This window comes from Caenorhabditis remanei, chromosome V (genome assembly GCF_010183535.1).
Source record: "Caenorhabditis remanei strain PX506 chromosome V, whole genome shotgun sequence".
NCBI classification, from domain to species: domain Eukaryota; kingdom Metazoa; phylum Nematoda; class Chromadorea; order Rhabditida; family Rhabditidae; genus Caenorhabditis; species Caenorhabditis remanei.
Window position 1 is genome coordinate 13346701 of NC_071332.1, and position 17851 is coordinate 13364551.

The 17851-nt window shown below is 36.4% G+C and overlaps 6 protein-coding genes across 6 annotated transcripts; all 6 read left to right on the forward strand.

The window, feature by feature from the left end:
• Nucleotides 1-1381: 1381 nt before the first annotated feature.
• On the forward strand, nucleotides 1382-2775 carry GCK72_019622 (uncharacterized protein; the record flags this gene model as incomplete). Its single annotated transcript, XM_003115438.2, has 8 exons — nucleotides 1382-1532; nucleotides 1578-1643; nucleotides 1688-1776; nucleotides 1825-2037; nucleotides 2085-2272; nucleotides 2324-2439; nucleotides 2484-2629; nucleotides 2674-2775. 8 exons carry the CDS (start codon nucleotides 1382-1384, stop codon nucleotides 2773-2775), a joined length of 1071 nt encoding a protein of 356 aa, XP_003115486.2.
• A 571-nt stretch (nucleotides 2776-3346) lies between these two features.
• GCK72_019623 (uncharacterized protein) lies at nucleotides 3347-4507 on the forward strand (the record flags this gene model as incomplete). Its single annotated transcript, XM_053733125.1, has 6 exons — nucleotides 3347-3383; nucleotides 3427-3536; nucleotides 3613-3834; nucleotides 3877-4159; nucleotides 4207-4358; nucleotides 4406-4507. 6 exons carry the CDS (start codon nucleotides 3347-3349, stop codon nucleotides 4505-4507), a joined length of 906 nt encoding a protein of 301 aa, XP_053582038.1.
• A 292-nt stretch (nucleotides 4508-4799) lies between these two features.
• Nucleotides 4800-6051, forward strand: GCK72_019624 (uncharacterized protein; the record flags this gene model as incomplete). Its single annotated transcript, XM_053733126.1, has 5 exons — nucleotides 4800-5007; nucleotides 5052-5137; nucleotides 5186-5702; nucleotides 5752-5897; nucleotides 5950-6051. 5 exons carry the CDS (start codon nucleotides 4800-4802, stop codon nucleotides 6049-6051), a joined length of 1059 nt encoding a protein of 352 aa, XP_053582039.1.
• A 716-nt stretch (nucleotides 6052-6767) lies between these two features.
• On the forward strand, nucleotides 6768-8153 carry GCK72_019625 (uncharacterized protein; the record flags this gene model as incomplete). Its single annotated transcript, XM_053733127.1, has 7 exons — nucleotides 6768-6930; nucleotides 6991-7056; nucleotides 7104-7207; nucleotides 7256-7471; nucleotides 7516-7813; nucleotides 7860-8005; nucleotides 8052-8153. The coding sequence occupies 7 exons, from the start codon at nucleotides 6768-6770 to the stop codon at nucleotides 8151-8153; spliced, it is 1095 nt and encodes a 364-aa protein (XP_053582040.1).
• Nucleotides 8154-8825: 672 nt separating this feature from the next.
• GCK72_019626 (uncharacterized protein) lies at nucleotides 8826-11589 on the forward strand (the record flags this gene model as incomplete). The annotated part of the gene is made up of 6 exons (XM_003115708.2): nucleotides 8826-8920; nucleotides 8990-9079; nucleotides 9130-9294; nucleotides 9441-11121; nucleotides 11229-11438; nucleotides 11482-11589. 6 exons carry the CDS (start codon nucleotides 8826-8828, stop codon nucleotides 11587-11589), a joined length of 2349 nt encoding a protein of 782 aa, XP_003115756.2.
• An 812-nt stretch (nucleotides 11590-12401) lies between these two features.
• On the forward strand, nucleotides 12402-13874 carry GCK72_019627 (uncharacterized protein; the record flags this gene model as incomplete). The annotated part of the gene is made up of 5 exons (XM_003115481.2): nucleotides 12402-12682; nucleotides 12787-13272; nucleotides 13343-13499; nucleotides 13548-13763; nucleotides 13812-13874. The coding sequence occupies 5 exons, from the start codon at nucleotides 12402-12404 to the stop codon at nucleotides 13872-13874; spliced, it is 1203 nt and encodes a 400-aa protein (XP_003115529.2).
• Between the last annotated feature and the right edge of the window lie 3977 nt (nucleotides 13875-17851).

Consider the following 17851-nt stretch of genomic DNA (forward strand, 5'->3'; position numbering starts at 1 on the left):
TCCCACTGTCGGGTCACCTGCTACCTACGCGTTCATGGTGAAATTCAGCGAAATTTTCATCTTGGGAAGTTGGTGCAACGGTACTTCATACTTGCAACGTTATTTGACAGGGAATTGCGATGAATATAACAGGAATAGTGAAAAAACTGCAAAAATTGATAGATTCAGCAAGATTTACGAAAAAAAGTTTTAAAAAATTAGGACTCATAAATGTTCAATGGTCTGACCTTTTTATGGATATCAGGAAAATCTTTTCAAGCTTTTTTTCGTAAATCTTGCTGAATCTATCAATTTTTGCAGTTTTTTCACTATTCCTGTTATATTCATCGCAATTCCCTGTCAAATAACGTTGCAAGTATGAAGTACCGTTGCACCAACTTCCCAAGTTGAAAATTTCGCTGAATTTCACCATGAACGCGTAAGTAGCAGGTGACCCGATAGTGGGAATCTAGTTTTTTATGAACCTAAAGAATATTCCAGTTATATTCTCCTGATTTTATAATGCTATCCTTAACATTTCAGTCGGAATGATTCAATTCGGGAGAAAATTTTCAGAAATCAAAAAATTCAATTTTTTCGAAATTTTTTTTGTTAGTTTGATCGAAAATTGTACCGGAACTGAATAAAAATGGCATGATTAAATGAAAAACTTCAAAAAACCATTATTTTAAAACATCAAAAATAATTTACTGGAAGGACTTGAAAATTGAAATGGCAGTTTTTCTCATTCTTCCCAAAAAATCTTTTTTTAGGTCTAGAGATACGAGTAGGGACAGCATGTTTCCAATACCAAATTTTATGTAGATTCCGAATTTAAAATAAAAAAGCCCGTCTTCTCGTGTCCCTGCCGAGATAAAAACGATTTCATGAAAAAAACCCGAAAATTTCATAAATTTTCAAAATTTTCACTATGAAGGTGTTGAGCTGGAATTTCGTTTTGAACACAAAAAATGCTTAAAATAGTGTCTACATTAATTTCCCGTTTAGATTTCATTCCTAACTCCTTCAGGAAAAATTTTCGAAAAATATCGATTTTTTGATTTTCCTAGGTACCCAGGTGACGGACCTGGCCAAAAAGTACCCCAATTTGCTAAGAACACTTGATACTATCTTTGATCAAAATTATAGGCAAATCGGAGATGGTCAACTTTTTTCGTGTGCCTATGGTCAGTTGATCCATGCTCGATCGACTCGGAGAGTGCGTCTTATCTTTTGTCGTCTGTTTCTCTTGTTCTTTTCATCTTTACAACCCAACTTGCCTTGTGGCGATTCGTTAACTTTTTGCACTTTTTGATTCATTGCCAAGTTTCTATTGCTCTGTATGTATATAGTAAGAAACTATTGTATAATTACATTTCAATAAATTTAGAATAATTTCAGAATGCCTGATAGAAAAAGTTGCCTTATCTGTAACTCCCCATACGCCAAATACCATTTCGGAGCTATTTCCTGCCGAGCGTGTGCCGCATTCTTCAGAAGATGTGCGACCACTAAAAAGTTTCTGATTTTCTGCAACTGCTTGACTAGAAGAGGTATGCTTTTGACTATATTAAATAATTTAAATTTCCTAATTTCAGACACTCAATACCCCTGTAGACTGTGTCGGATGGAGAAATGTGTTGCTGCAGGGATGCAGGAATCTCGTGAGTTTAATCTTCCAGTGTCTGGACGAGGTATTGGTTTTCAGTGATACGTGGTTCACGGGATGTCAATAACCAAGTCAATGAGGATATGAAAGAGGGAAAATCAACCGAATTTGTTGGACCTCGAGTCCAGGTAAAATATTATTTAGACCTCAAAAATCACAACATCTCAAGTTTGTAGTGTGGAATCAAACTTCGATCCGTGGAATTGATCACCCAAACTACAAGAAACTACAGTAACCTGGAAACCATTAGGTCTATCATATTTTCCAATGCTAAACAGAATGTGACTCTCCACGAGTTTTCTTTAGAAATCAAAATTGAATCGAAGCTAGTGTGGAAGCTATGTGAGACATCTTTTCTGGAATTTGACAAGTTGAACAAGCAGGACAAAGTGAGATTTTGCAAACATTCAATGATTCTCACGCTACATGATTTCAGAAAACTTTATTTTCCAACTTCCACACAAAATGGAATGTGCTTGAGATGGGTATGAAATCTGCCAAGAATAAGGATCCATATAATAATTACTCTCCTTCTGGAGCCCGAGCTAAGCCAATCAAAGATTTTTATACAAGTACAAAAACGAATGAAAAAGAACGATTAAGTGATGATGACAAGAAGAGGTGGTAAATAATTTTTCGCGTCAAAAGTATCTTTTTGAGGTGCACCTTTTCCAGGCTATTCGAGCCAATCTGGAGGTTTCGAACTCAAAATGTGTTGAGTCCATTGGCAGCCTTGAAATTTGAACCGATGGAAAATATGGCATTGTTTGGAATATTGCTCTGGGACCCGGGTAAGCTTTCAGTGAATATACATATACACTGATTAATGTTTCAGGTTACACGAATGTTTCTGATGATTTAGCAGAGAAATGTTACGCAATGCGAAAGATCATCTTGAATGAGTTGAGTTGTTATTTTAAGGAGAACGAAACGGACGAAAACAGATTCTTTGAGACAATGGACGCTTTGAGGATACTTGAGGTTCGCTATTAAAAATCTAATCAGCCAACAGTGGGCATTTTCAGCGTGCTGAAGAAAAGTGTCAACAGGAGTTAGAGTTATGTGGAATGTATAATGTAGCAGTAGATGAGGAAATGAAGAATATGGCGATGTCGGAGAAATATTGATTCTTAATTAATTTCGATCTCATGTTCAGTGGATTAAATTATTTTAGTTTCTATAAAAATTTACTGATCTTCTTTCTTTATTCAAAACATCGATTCCACCTGTCAAAAAACATAAAGGACAATCTACTCAATCTCAATTTCGTTGGTTACCAATCAACTCAAATGTCTCTTGGTATTTCATGTTATTTCTCTGCGCACCTTACCTCGCGACCAAAGCAAATAAACTGGTCGATTCGAATCAATGTCAGAGGTTTTCTACTCTTTGAAACATTTGCGTGTCTGCGTTTCTCGTGTCAATATTTTTGGCTTGATTCTTTGTCATCTGAAATTTCCAGATATTCGAGTAATTCAATGCGAAACTGCTCTGTGTGTAACTCCCCATCAGCCAGCTATCATTTTGGAGCAATCATTTGTCGAGCTTGTGCAATATTTTTCAGACGGTTTGTGAATAGGAAAAGAGTCAACGTATACTGTACTTGTTTTTTGGAGAGAGGTGAGTAACAGACAAACAGACACACAGAAAAACTGACTCGAGTATTCAAAGGGTCCGAATCAATGCAGAAGCTGTCGGATGGAAAAGTGTCTAGCAGTTGGAATGCAAAGAGATCGTGAGTTTTCTAATTGTTTTTCTTTAAACCTCGAAGATTTCAGAAATACAAGGACCTCGAGATGTTATTGAGAATCCAAAGAAGATGAAAATGATAGGAGGGCGAAATTCGTCTTTCGCGCCTTCTGAAAACAGTTATAAATTGAGAATTGAAGTGAGTCTCCCGGCTCTGTCTGTGACCTTGTTTGTCCGGATATCCAAAAAGTAGCTCCACTAGTTTAATGTTTCAGCCAGGAATTTGTTATCGCCACCTCGATCGTATCCACTGTACCACTGAAAACTACCGTAACCTGGAAAACACAAGACTCTCTGTATTCAACAAACATCCGAATGCCTCCAAGGAACTCGATGTGCACGAGTTCTCTATTGAAATCATGACAGATATCAAATTGATTTGGAGACTTTGTGAGACAACTTTCCCGGAATTTAATGCTTTATGTCAACAGGATAAGGTATGTTTCAAACGCCAAAAAGATCCAATACTTGACTTTCAGAAAACGTTATTTTACAACTTTATTATCAAATGGAACATACTGGAGCTATCGATTTATTCGAGAAAATACAATGATCCTACTAAATTCTACTCTCCTTCTGGGGCAGTTGCTAAACCTGCTGATCGATTTTATGAGAATGGGAAATTGAGTAAAAACGAGATCAATCAAATATTCGGACCATATTGGGCATATCGATATGAAAATGTGAATAATCCATTGGTTGCGATGGGGTTTGATGAGACTGAGAATATGGCTTTGTTGGGGATATTGTTATGGGATCCTGGTTGGTGATCACATCGTGGAATTCCTATATTTCTATATTTATTTCAGGATACACTAATATAAATGAGAGTCTGGCTGAAACGTGTCATGCAATGCGGAAAATAATATTCAGAGAGTTGAATTCTTGTTATGAAAGTTCAGAAGATGAGACAACTTCCAGAAATTTCTTCACCATTTTGGATTCATTGAGTTTGATAGAGGTGAGTAAGTTTTCAGAAGGACGGCACTTTGAAATAGATTTTTTCAGCGAGCCGAGCAGAAATGTCGAGAGGAAATCCATCTGTGCGGAGTCCATAAGATTGAGTTTGATCAAGAAAGGAAAAATATGATATTGTGGGACAAGAACTAATTATTTTTAATTGTTAATTGATGTACATAAACATTTCAAAGTATCTCTCTGTAATTCATTGGAAATCAATCAAACTTGATCTATGTACACCCTCAACTAAATTATTACACGTGCTGCGTCTCTATCTGTTCCTTACTATCTTCAAAAGTTAAACAAACCGGTCAGGCGAATATTTCAGTGATGCAAGTAAGTCAGTTATTTTTCTTTCTTGTCTGTGTCTCGTTTTCTCCTCTTCTTCTGTCCTTTTCAGCCTAATATGCTCCAGATTTTCCATCCATTTTTCTTTCAGAGAATGTCTAGCTGTCAAGTATGCAACTCTCCACCAGCCAGCTATCACTTTGGAGCAATCACTTGTCGAGCATGTGCCGCATTCTTTCGAAGATATGTGAACACAAAAAAGTCATTGATATACTGCAACTGTTTCATGAGAAAAGTAGACACATACTCATGTAGATTCTGTCGGATGGAAAAGTGTATTGCAGTTGGAATGCAGATTTCTCGTAAGGTGTTTTACAATTTCTTCTTTTGAACATCATTCCTTTAGAAGTACAAGGACCACGGGATCCAAATAATCAGCTGAAAAGAAAGATGATGGAAAATCCCTTAAGCTGTGAGGGCCTCTCGATAGAAGTAGGTTTTGAAATTTCAATTTTGAATGTTGACTTTTGTAACGTTCAGCACGGAATCAAGCTCAAGAATTTAGAACTGATCAGCCGAGCCTGCAACAACTACCGTAACCTGGAGCTTTCAAGAAATACAATATTCAATAGAAGTGAAAATAGAATCAATGTTGAATTAGACCTTCGCGATTTCGCTTCGGAAATTATGCTTGATGTGAAATTACAATACAAATTCTGTGAGCTTGCATTCCGAGAATTCCACAATCTAACTCCACAAGATAAGAAAGTCATATTTTATAACTGTTGTATTCGATGGAATATATTCGAGCTGTCAATATACTCTACTAAATACAACAACACTACCCAGTTTTACTCTCCTTCCGGTGCTGTCACTAAACCAGTTCGAGAATTTTATAAAAGTGATCCGAGGGTGAAGTTGAGTGGAGAAGAAATCACAGAAGTTTTCGGTCCTATTTGGAGGTTTCATTTTGAAAAAGTGATAGGTCCATTGGTTGAATTGAAATTAGACGAAGTGGAGAATATGGCATTGTTCGGATTGTTGCTTTGGGATCCAGGTAAGTTGTTTCAATGAGCCATGAATATTAGGGATCAGTTATGTTTTAGGTTACGCCAATCTGAGTGTTGAGTTAGCCGAGAGATGCCATGCGCTGCGGAAGATGATTTTGAGAGAGTTGAAAGTCTATTATGAAGAGCATGATACAAATCCAGGAAGATATTTTGAGACATTGGATTCTTTGAATTTGATTGAAGTAAGCTTCGGACGCAATTACATTCAGCGATTCTAAATTTTCATATTTCCAGAAATCCGAAGAAAGATGTCGTCGAGAGATTGAACTGTGCGGAGTGTACAACATTGAAATTGACCAAGAGAGACGGAATATGATCTTATGGGAGAAGTACTAAAAAAGTTCAAATAACACAACAGGCGACTAGTTAAATTTTACGGGAAAAGTAAGGAAAGTGGCGATTGTTTGCAGCCAATCAACTCAATTTTTTGACAACTTGGACTCAGAGAACATGTGTTTTTGAACTGTATTTTATTGACTTTCCTATTTCTCAAATACTTTTTTTAATCAAATAAACTCGATGCACGATTTCCTTGAATTTTCAGACATTATCTGAAAGATCAAACAGATCCTTCATACATTCCTGGAACGCAATAAGCGTTTTTTGTAGCTTATGAAGCCATAAAATTCTCTCAAGAAACGTTATCATCTGAATAAAAACTAAAACTTTATTGTCTACTTTTATCAAAAAATTTGTCATTTTTTGACCATTAAAACACTTATTTTTTCTCTGATTCTCTTTTCCGAATTCTCTTTTTCTCTCACTTGTGAGTACACGAGTTAGACATGATTAAACCAACCAGTCGGTCATGTCACAAGCCATATTTCTTCGTATTTATTTACCAGTCTGGGTCTCTTTTCTCTCATGTTTTTTCTTTTTGAACTCTCGAACTTCGTGTTTTTCAATTCGTTCAAATTGTGGGTCTGGTTGAAATTGATAATCATTGTTTTTGTTCTCATGATGCAATTCCTTTAATCCTTCCTGTCTTTCCATAGCTTCACATTTTTGATATAATATTCTTATGGTTGTCATTTATACTGATAATACAAAGTATGCAGGTCATGTCAAAGTCGACTGTCAGCTGTTCCGTATGCAACTGCCCATCAGCTAGCTTTCATTTTGGTGCAATCGTCTGCAGGGCTTGTGCTGCCTTTTTCAGGAGATATGTGAACAGGAAGAAGATGATGGTAGTGTGTAGTTGTGATAAAGAGAAAGGTAGGTCATATGAAAAGGCTGAATACAAAATTAACTCAAAGTATTCATGTTAATTTCCAGATAGTCGGTATCCCTGCAGGCTTTGTCGACTTGAGAAATGTATTGCTGCCGGAATGCAAAAATCAAGTTGGTATCTTTACAAGTTGTATAACATACAGTTATAGCTATTTTAGAAGTTCAAGCCCCACGAGATTCGAACTTTCAGTTCAATAACAGAATGATCGAGGATAGACAATCAACCTCCTCCTCTTCACCTGAAACGTTTTCTAGAATTGAGGTACATAATATTGGAAAGCTTAATCCAACTTCATACATTGTTTTTCAGTACGGAATCAGGTCTCGAAATATGGACGTAATCAACTTGATCGCAAGACACTACCGTAATCTGGAAGACACTCGAGCCTCGATATTCAGCAGAGATGTCAAAAGAGAAGTGAATGTTTATGAGTTTTCATTAGAATTGAAAACAGATACAAAGTTTATTTGGAAATTGTGTGAGACTACTTTCCCAGAATTCGATAGATTGTGTCCACAAGATAAAGTGAGTACAAAAGTCTTCTGGTGAAAATTTAATTAGTATTTCAGAAAATAATATTCTACAATTTTTACACGAAATGGAGTGTTCTGGAGATAGCAATGCTTGCGGTCAAATTCAATGACCCCTATAATTTCTACACTCCATTGGGTTCATCTGCTAAACCAATAACTGATTTTTATGGAACAACTGTGAAAGAGAAGGAGGTTTTGGATGGAAATGGAATAAAACAAATATTCGGTCCGATTTGGAGTTATTATATTCAAAATGTTACCAATCCGTTGTTGGCATTAAAGTTTGGAGAGATGGAAAATATGGCATTGTTTGGAATTATGTTGTGGGACCCTGGTTTGTTTGATTTTAAATGATTTCTGTACTGAAAGAATGACTTCAGCATATACCAATATCAACGAGGAACTGTCAGAAGTATGTCAAGCAATGCGGAAGATTATCTTGCGAGAATTGACTGTTTACTTTGAAGACAATCAGGCAGATGCTTTCAGATTTTTCGAGACTTTAGATGTATTGAGATTAATCGAGGTTAGTATTTCAAAACGTGTAATAAAAATAATGTTGACTCTTTCAGAGAGCCGAGCACAAGTGTCAAGAAGAGATTGAATTGTGCGGAGTTTACAATTTCGAAGTGGATGAGGATATGAGAAATATTGTCATGTGGGATAAATACTAATAATTGTAATGTATCGAGTGTAATTTCCATAATAAATGAAATATTTTTTGATTTAATCATATATAAAGCTGAGAGATAACAACATCAGTAGATAGATCACACATGAAAATTGTATTCAGTTCATTCTGATGAAAAGTTTTTGGAATTCACAACACTTTGTCAGCATTATAATCCCCTCGTTAAAAAGTTTAAACTTTTAATTTGAAAGCAAGGAAAAATATTAATATTTTCCATTTCTTTGAAATCAATTGGCGAGTTTCTCTCTTAAAATTACAGATATAAAAACGGGCGTGGCGAGACCCATCGTAGAAAAACACACCGTGCGTCTTCAAAGTTACGGTAGTCTTTACCGCGCGCCGGTTTGTCGGAACTTTGTTCCCTGTTTCAGCTCGTTTTCAAAAAACCAGATGATTGTTTCTACAAACTATCCGCTTCTCATTTTGTTGCCTCGCAAAGTATGTGTCTTGTTTTTGCTCATACTCACTTTTCCGCTTTCCCTTACGCTGAAATTTAAACTTTAGTTGATTAAACCACATTTGACTGATCGGATACTTTCGTTTCGAAGCGAAAATATAAACCTTCCATTGTATTTGTTTCTTGTTATTTTTAAATTTGTTTCATGCGCAATGTACAAGAAAATGTCACATTTTCAGCATTTGTCGCGCGGTGGAAATGAAGAACAAAGGAATGATGAATGCACATGATCCGAATAATCTAGAGGAAGAAGGGAATGAGAATCAGAAACCGCTGTATGGCGAAGATATGCTGTAAGTTTAGTAAAGGAGTTATCCTTTTATTATGTTTTCACTGAAACACATGACGCTTTAAATATTAAGGTTGAAATTACTCGAATTGAACAACGTCCCCGGCATTGAAACTAGCGACACTGTTGAGAAAGAAAAACTTGAAGATCGACATGATACAGAGTTGGTTTAAAAAATGATCATCAAGAGATGTATTTTGTTCAATTTTTCAGACCAAGTTTGAGTGAGAGCGAGCGAATAATGGCTATCCTTAATGGTGCCCTCCTTAATGGTCGAAGCACTGCAGTTCCTTCTAGTAGCAGTACAAATTCAATGGAACTCTCTAAACCCATATCGAATGATATGGTCACATTTCCTGTTGGTCAAGACAAAAAAAGGTTTGTCTCTTTGAAAGATATACTAGCAAACAGTATGCATCATTAGTCTGTGGAAAAAGCTTGTGTGTCTTAGCTGGCTGAGAAACTCCGTTTTTAGTTGACTTTTTCCACTGTTTTTTTGTTCATTGAAAAGAAAACATTTTCAGCTCCTTCAAGCTTGATCAATTACTGGAGAAAAAGATGAATTCATCCACTACCAACAATCACTTGTACTCGCAGTCATCTTCGAATTCGGTTCCGAGCTCGATGTTTCCCAAAAGAGTTCGAATTAGAGATGCACCGGCTGTCAAATATATTCATCCAGAAAACAGAGGAACGCCGTCAAAGCGGAAAACAATTGATGAAGAAGGTATTGATGAAACTGACGAATTTGATTTCTCGATATCTGCGCTTGCTGCTCCGAAACCAAAAAAGAAACGGTTGTCGAAGAAACCGCCGGCTCAAGACGTTGCGCCCCTGTGTACCAAATATCCATTGATTCAAAGTATTCTGTCTCCACTTGGAATAAGTATAGAAGCCGTGAACATGCTATTCCAAAAGATTCCAACACTTAACAAACGTCAGGCTCAAGTAATGGCTCAATTCTTCCTACTACTGAAAGAACACGACCTCAGCGTTCCGGATAATAGACGATTGTTTATGGAAGCTCTACACACTCAACCTGGATTTGATACGAAGGTGTTCTACCAGATTTTCAATAGTATGTCGAACGAGGAATTTCTGACCCATCTCTGTAATATTGTCCCTGATTTCGCTTCTGTTATGAGTTCTCCGGCAGTTGTGAAACTGCTCGAGAATTTCGCGAGCCAGCACCCGAAGATTCGGACTGATATGAATGCCATAGAAGGGAATCCAGTTTCAATAATGCAACCATCTACATCAACAGCAATTAAGTATAATTCAAACCCTCCTTCATCCATCCCGCAGCAAAATCAGCAGAGACTCCCATTGGATGAACATAATCGTGTGTCTTTTAATGGCCCATCAGGAAAATCTTGTGAACTGGAATTCAATATATCACAAGCTTCTGCTTCGGACGGCTCCAAAATAGATATATCCCGGAGTGCATTGAACATGCAGAAAGTCTCAGCGTCTCATGACAATCAGACGTCTTCGGAGAGGCATCATCGATCAACTTCAACCAATTCAGTTGGTGAACAAGTGAACCCATTGAAACAAAACATCAAAGTACCTATCAAGTTCGAGTCTCCTTCGACATCAAAATCTCACTCTTCTGTACCTAATACTGGCAAACCCATCCAGCGATTATCGGAATCAGGATATATTCCGATGCTTGTCGAGAGAGGTCCTCCTCCCAAAGTTCCAATTAATGGTTCTTCTCTAATTCAAAAAATAAACTTACGAACCTCAACAATGCAGCCAGGGATCATTGTACCTCAGTCTGGGAAAAATATGCAGATAGATCTATTGGCCCTATGTAATCAAGCACTCTTGGGGAAACATCGTATACAGATTTCGACTGGCAGAGAAGAAGTGAATAATCAGCAGCAGACTATAAACATTTCAAAGGAACAGCCATATACATCAGCATCAACCAGCTCTACTACGGTTGAATCCCGATCTCTATCAAACATACAGAACGCCTCAGTGCTCCGAAACAACCAGCCATCTACTAACACCTATCCATCACCTGGTTCAACTTCTTTTGTTTCAATGCCTCGGAATGACCAGCCCATTCCTAGAGAGAAGATTGACCTTTTCTTGAATACACTTCGGAGCTTTGCTGAAGCTCTGGCTTCGCGTGTGTTGGATAAATTTTTAGCATTGGTCAATAATAATATTCGAGATTGTGCGACAAAGACGATTGTAAGTTTGGGGGAAATGTTACACGTTGGGAACCTTTAGTATAAAAAGTTATCATTTTGACGTTTGATACTACCCAGGGTTTTCGTAGAACGTATTATCTTTTTCAGACAATTCCATTCGACATGAGTGATGTTTCTCTTGCCTTCTTCGTCGATAATGCAGTTCGAGATTCATCAGAAACAATTGGAGAACGAGTTTCAATGAGACTTCATGACTTTCTCATCGTATTTCGAGCTGAAACAAGACATCTCAGTCGTTATGACCGCTTTCAAAATGAGTTGAAAAAAGCAATAGAGAATGAAGAGAACAAGAAAAAGGTGTCAATTGTAGTTTGAATTTACTTCTATTCAAATTTTTCAGAGACTTTCATATGAGAAGATGCATATTGCATTTGGAAGATGCTTAAATTACGTCATTCGACATTCCACCCTCAAGAATCCGAATCTCAACTCAATTCAATCTTCATAATTGGCCAAATCCACTCGTCGTATTTCTTGTCACAGCAACCCATATTATCATGCGAAAAGTTATTTTTGTATTCACTGCTTCATTTTACTGTATCTTCAAGTGTCTTGTAACATGTTTTTCTATTTCATTCCTTCTAAATTTGCTCTAAAGTTGAAAATAAATTGGTAACTGCTTTTCTCCCGTTTTGCGAACCGAAAGTTACATTGCTTCGTTATACTTTTCACCGTCGTGTAATCCTTGCAGAATGTTTTGGTGAAACATGATAAGCGCGGCGAAATTTCATATTGCTTCTTGGTTCTTCAAGCCGATCGAAATCTCGAAGCCATCTTGAAAACGAAACGAGGGGCTGCTTAAATTCTAATTGAATACTTTCACGAAATGCTCGCTAAACACGAATTTCTTTCAGGTTCAATACGTCACTGTTGGATTTGTTATACCGTCGCTTGATTGAATACTTTTGTTGCCTTGTGTTTTGTTGTTTCGTTGTTGTTGTTAATAAATTTGTTTAATTAAAGTTAAAAGTAAACGCATAGGTAGATTGATTCAAGCTAATTTTCAGTGTTTTCAATTCTGATAGAATATTTCCTTTTTAAATCTCTCAAGTAAGTAGCACATCCAAACATGCATGCTCTGTTGACAAAGTGAGTGACGCTAATACATGAAGAACGTGGAAATGTAGAAACACGCTGGCAATATCTCGTTTTCGGCGTTTAAAGCTTTAATGTTTGAAACAGTTTCACTCACTTTGATTACATCTGAAATCAACATTTTTGTCATTATTCATCGCTAATCCAGTTCTTTTTTCTCAGATAATGGAATCATCTCTGCCAATACAGAAATGGTACGAACGAAACAAGGAATTAATGGATTTTCTCGCGGAACAATCCATCCAATCGAATAATCCCTTGAGCATTTCCGAATTAAGTCGAGTATTTGTAGCAAAAAATACGACAACTCTCTCACTGAATTCGATGAAATTTAAAATTGGACGTCTTCGCCCAAGAATCCCAAAGTTAGAATCATTCGATAAAGAGACGAAAGCGAAAATGATGTTTGTGTTGAGTGGAGAAATTGATGAAAACTATTTGAATGAGTGAGTGAAATAAAGTTTTGATTCTCTCTGACCACTTTTCTATATTACAAGTTTTTTCTGCTTCCAGCGATTTTCCAGCTTATAGAATTATTTTTAAATTTCAGACTTCGAAAAGATGCAACCGTTGAAATCGATGAACAACGTCGCATCACACATTATAAATCATTGACTGGAACACTAGAATTCGAAGGAGATCAAAGTAGAGCTGCGAAAATAAGATTAGGAAAAGAAGCAATAAGGAAAAGAGGAGAAGAGACTCCTTCGAAAGGTATGATGTCAGAAATGTTGGGACATCTCGTTAACTTATGTGGAGTCACTAATGAGAATGGTGTTATCAAAGAAGAACCACCGAATGAGGAGGAAGAAGAAGAGGAGAGGGAGGAGAATGTGATTGAAGAAGAAATCGAAGAAGATAAAGATATTGCATGTTCTTCTGAATCGATTAAAAGGAAATTGACACCGGAGAGAGAAGATTCAGCTCCACCGAAAAAGAGGGTTTATGAAGAACGGGCACCAAGAAATGTGTTCTTCGGAGATTCATTAGAAGATATAATTGAAGAAACTCAGTTGCCTGCTTCGTATTCTTCAATGTTAGTTTCTTGAAAACATGAAATAAGCGGAAAATTGAAATAATCAAATTGAAATAACCATTTTTTCCAGTTTTAAAGCGGCGGGACAATCAAACTCCAACACGACAAGTGTTCAAGAATTCCTAATGATGATGAGATATGTGGTCGAAGAAATGAATTCATCAATATTCTCCCGACTTTACAATAAAATTAATGTCTACATAGAAGCGTTCAAAGAGAAGGAATTAGTGAGTACCTTGCACTCATTTTCATATTTTAATTGTTCTAGTTTACAGAGAATTCCAATAAAAGAAGTTCTCCACACACTGTTACTAACAATTCGCATAGTTACAAAACGCGACTTTCAAGAGGATTCGATCGAGAGCAATTCCACGAACCTTCGAGATTTTCTACATACAATTCAAACCGCTTCGATTAGTTTGAACTCTTCGGAACTCGATAATTTCGAAAAACATCTGGAAATTGCTTTTGGAATCGTACCAGCCGAACAGGTACTAGTGATTTGATTGTGGGATCAGCTTATTTTTGTGGTTTTTCAGAGAATCTCGTTGGAGAAAGTGCACAGTGGATTAGATTTCGCCATCGAATACATTCTTCCATAACGACTAAAGTATTTTTAGCTTTTAAAGTATTTTTTTTTACTAGATTTTTCCCTTCTCTGCGCATTCCCTGTTTTAAATAATAAACCGTCTTTACAGTCGAGTACAGTGTGATTTGTTACATTCAGGATGCCGCTGTTCTGTAAACTTCGAAGTTTGAAAACACGCCGACGCGGTTCGTCTTATATTTACGATAAAAGTTGTAGAGATGTGTCATATCTCTGTATCTATATAAATAACTTTGATAAATTAGTCAGTCGATGAAATTGAGCGACGAAAAGGGAGATAAGACAACGGAGATATGTACATTGTTATCATTCACATTAATCTGACAATGAAATCAAGGTTAAGGGTTGAACTGAACCAAATGATTCAACTCCTTTTTCAATAATAATAATAGCTGATTCTACAGGGCTTGTAGACTTTTGCCATTTTGAATGGTTCGAATAGATCGTTGAATAAGAAACAATTATATAAAACCTTATAAAACTTTGTTGGAAAGAAGAAACAATTGAATAGTAAACATGTGCGAATAAAACAGGTGCAAATTGACATACAGTAAAAACATTTAGCGGGATCGCGATACATTGGTTTCAAGAGACACGATTGGTTTCAAGAGACATGATTGCATAACTATTGATTATTAGAGTAATCTTTGAATCTCCATAGAATTAAAGGTTACTTTAATTTGGAGCTTCTTTGATCTTTCCTCAATAACATAAATTCGGCAATTCGGTTCACTCGATTCTTTTCTAGTAAACTCAACGAGTTGCTTTTCCAAGTTGTCGAATCCGTTTTTGTACCATGTGTTTGCTTTCCAGAAAACGCGACCCAACTGGAACTTTTCCGATTCCAGAATCTCCTGAAAAAAGAAAAAACTGTACAGTGGGTTTCAAGGCACCACGAAGATAGGAAAGCTCATTTGAATAGAGAAATGAAAAATTGTTCCCCAAATTAGATTTCTCGATTCATTAGTATTTTCTGTTCCAAACGGGCTTTCTGATTTTCGAAGCTTAACACTACTAGAGCGCTAAAGTGGGGAGATCAAAGAGTATTATGATCTTACGTTTTTGAGATTTATGATGTCCTTCGGATGATGATACATAGCTTGAACATCGAACTGGACCAAATGGTTCAAATTATTTTCTCGGTAAAAATAATTGATTCCACTGCTTTTGTAGACTTTAGCCTGTTTGTATTGTTCAAAGGGAGTGATATCGAAGTTGTCGTTTCCATCACCGCTGAGCTCTATTTCTTCAAGAATCTCCGGTTTCAGACTATGAAGAATGTAGTTGTCAAGAAAGATTGACAAGTGGATGTGAACGCCTTTAACAGGAAGAAATTGTTTGAGATTGTCGAAGAAACGTTCGAAATGAAGCCAATCCTCGTTCCCATCATCAATATAAATACTCTCAAAATATTCGTAGATTCCTGGTTGATTATTAGTAATATGGAGATGATCGATGAGAAGTTTCGGCAGATGAGACAACACTTTTAAGTCAGTGAACATTCTTTTGATGTTGGAATGATAGTTTCTAGTCAAATCGTGATCCCAATCAATCGTTGATTGTCGTTCATATACTTGAGAATGTCCATCGATAGTCATAGTTGCTTTAAATTTCTCAACGATAATCGACACTTTTTTGAAGACGAAATTTATTCCGTCAACGGTGGATCGAAGATCTCGTGAAACTTGACGAAGAGACATTCTGAAAAACAATTGATTATTGAATAAAAAAAGACGATGTTCAGTGACTTACACATCCTTCCATGAAGCTTTTTTGATAATCTTCTCAACAATATCAACCGGAATATCAGACAGTTGTTTAGCTTTCTTCTCTGTTTCATGACTAGCAAGGCTGAAATTATAGAGATTTAACTGAAGAGAACTGTAAAAAATTTCACCTTCTGTCGTAATTCAAATCCAAATTTCCAGTGGCAAATTGGTGATACCAGAAATCGAAATCATTGAATTCGATAACATCATCACCAATGTTATCACATAGATTTTTGAATCCTTCGAATACTGACTTCATAGAGAATACTCATAGAGAATAATCGATCGAAGAGCTTGTGGATTACCTTTTAGAAGTTCCGAGATTTGAGAATTCATCTGGAACGAATGTTATTTTTGAACATTAGTTGTTTCAGATATTTCTTAATGAAAAAACAAATGAAAACAAACAAAATTTCTTAGAAGGCTGATAAAACTTTTTTCGAATTGAAAAACTGGAAACAATAACAAATCATCAGTGGAGTATAAATGTGAGAATATACGAATAAAAAGAATCGAATGCAAAAAATTATAGATTTCTTCAGAATTCGACACGTTGCATATGAATCTCCTCCCTATCAACATCGACATAGAAGAATTCTTTCGAGTTTGGAATGGAAAAATGGAAAATATTCGAGTATTCATCAGGAGATAATCGAGTGAAATTGAAGTTGTTGAGGAGTTCGAAGTCGATATTCATGGTGTCAACGCCATAGTCGGCGGACAAATGGAAGAGTTGGAGATCCGGAGATTTGAGAAGAATCTGGAAAAGATATTATGAATACATTTGGACTTGTCACAACTCACCTCAATGTATAACAAGACAACTTGCATCTGGACCCTTTTATGCTTGAAATGTAATGCAAAGTTCTGACATCGTCCATCGACAAACGTTTGCAATGGAAACTCTTCCAAATTCGAAAAATAAAGTCCGATCTTCAACATCTCCAGTCCTTTCGTTTGTTCCAATTTCAGAATTTTCTCGATTCGCTTACTAATTTTTTCGATTTCAACATCTGAAAATTATAACATTCATACGGTTTTTGCATTCAAAACTGTAATTTACCAATAAATGTTTCATCATTTCCTATATCCAAATGAATTCGATCTAATCCTTCCCGCTCCACATAAGGCAAAATCAGAAATTCTTCCTCACCATCTTGGCAAAATATTTTCAGATTTTCCACGTGAATTTTCGCTGGTAATCTCTCGAAAAAAGAAACGAATGCGGCGAAGAACTTCTTGGATACATTTGACACTTGAAAATATTTCAATCGAAGTTTTGGATTACTCATTATAATTGATAGATCATCCAGAGCGGCTAGGTAGTGAAATTTGTCGTGGATTATCTTCTGCCAATCACAGAACTCCACTAGACAATCTCCTTCTGACATTTCATTATTGTACCATTTTTGATTGTTGTAGTGAACAATATTTTGGTCATAAAGGATTGATGCATAATTAATCAAAAATTCAACTGTAATTGCAGAGATGGACGGAGCAGTTTGATCGATGTGGAAACGAAGAGATTCGGATACTTTGCGGAGAACCATTCTGTAATTGGAAAGTATGGATTTGAAATCAAAACAAGGCAAGAATTTTCGACAACATGAAGTCACGTGACAGAAGTCTAACTATTTTAGTGTGACTAACCTATCCATCGAATCCAAATTCTCGACAATTCTCTCCGCAACTTCCATAGGCATGTCGTACAGTGATGGTGAATTAGTGAGCTCTGAACTGTAAAAGACAAACTTTGAAGACTAAATGCCCATTGGAACAACTCGAACCTGATGTCTTGATCCAAAACTTTATTTCCTTTTGCAAATTGATAGAAGCAATAATCGAACTCCCGATACTCAATTACGTCATCTCCAATACGATGACACAAATCCCGATAAGCTTCGAACACTGGTTTCCCACCCATAAATTCGTAAAGAATGCATGCGCGACGGGCGGTGCGGTTGGTTTTGAGGATTTCAGTCATCTTCCTTGTGTATTTAATAAAGGACTCCTGCAAGAAGAAATACAGATTATCGCCTTGTGCATCATAAATGACGAATAAATTTAAACAAATAATCCTTGAAACTTTGCACTTCAACTTTGAAACTGGCGGTCATACCTATGCTCGTAAAATAAAATGCCGAGTACGCAATTTAAGACAAAGCAGAAAAGTAAGGCTTTCACCAATTTTTTAAAACTTTAT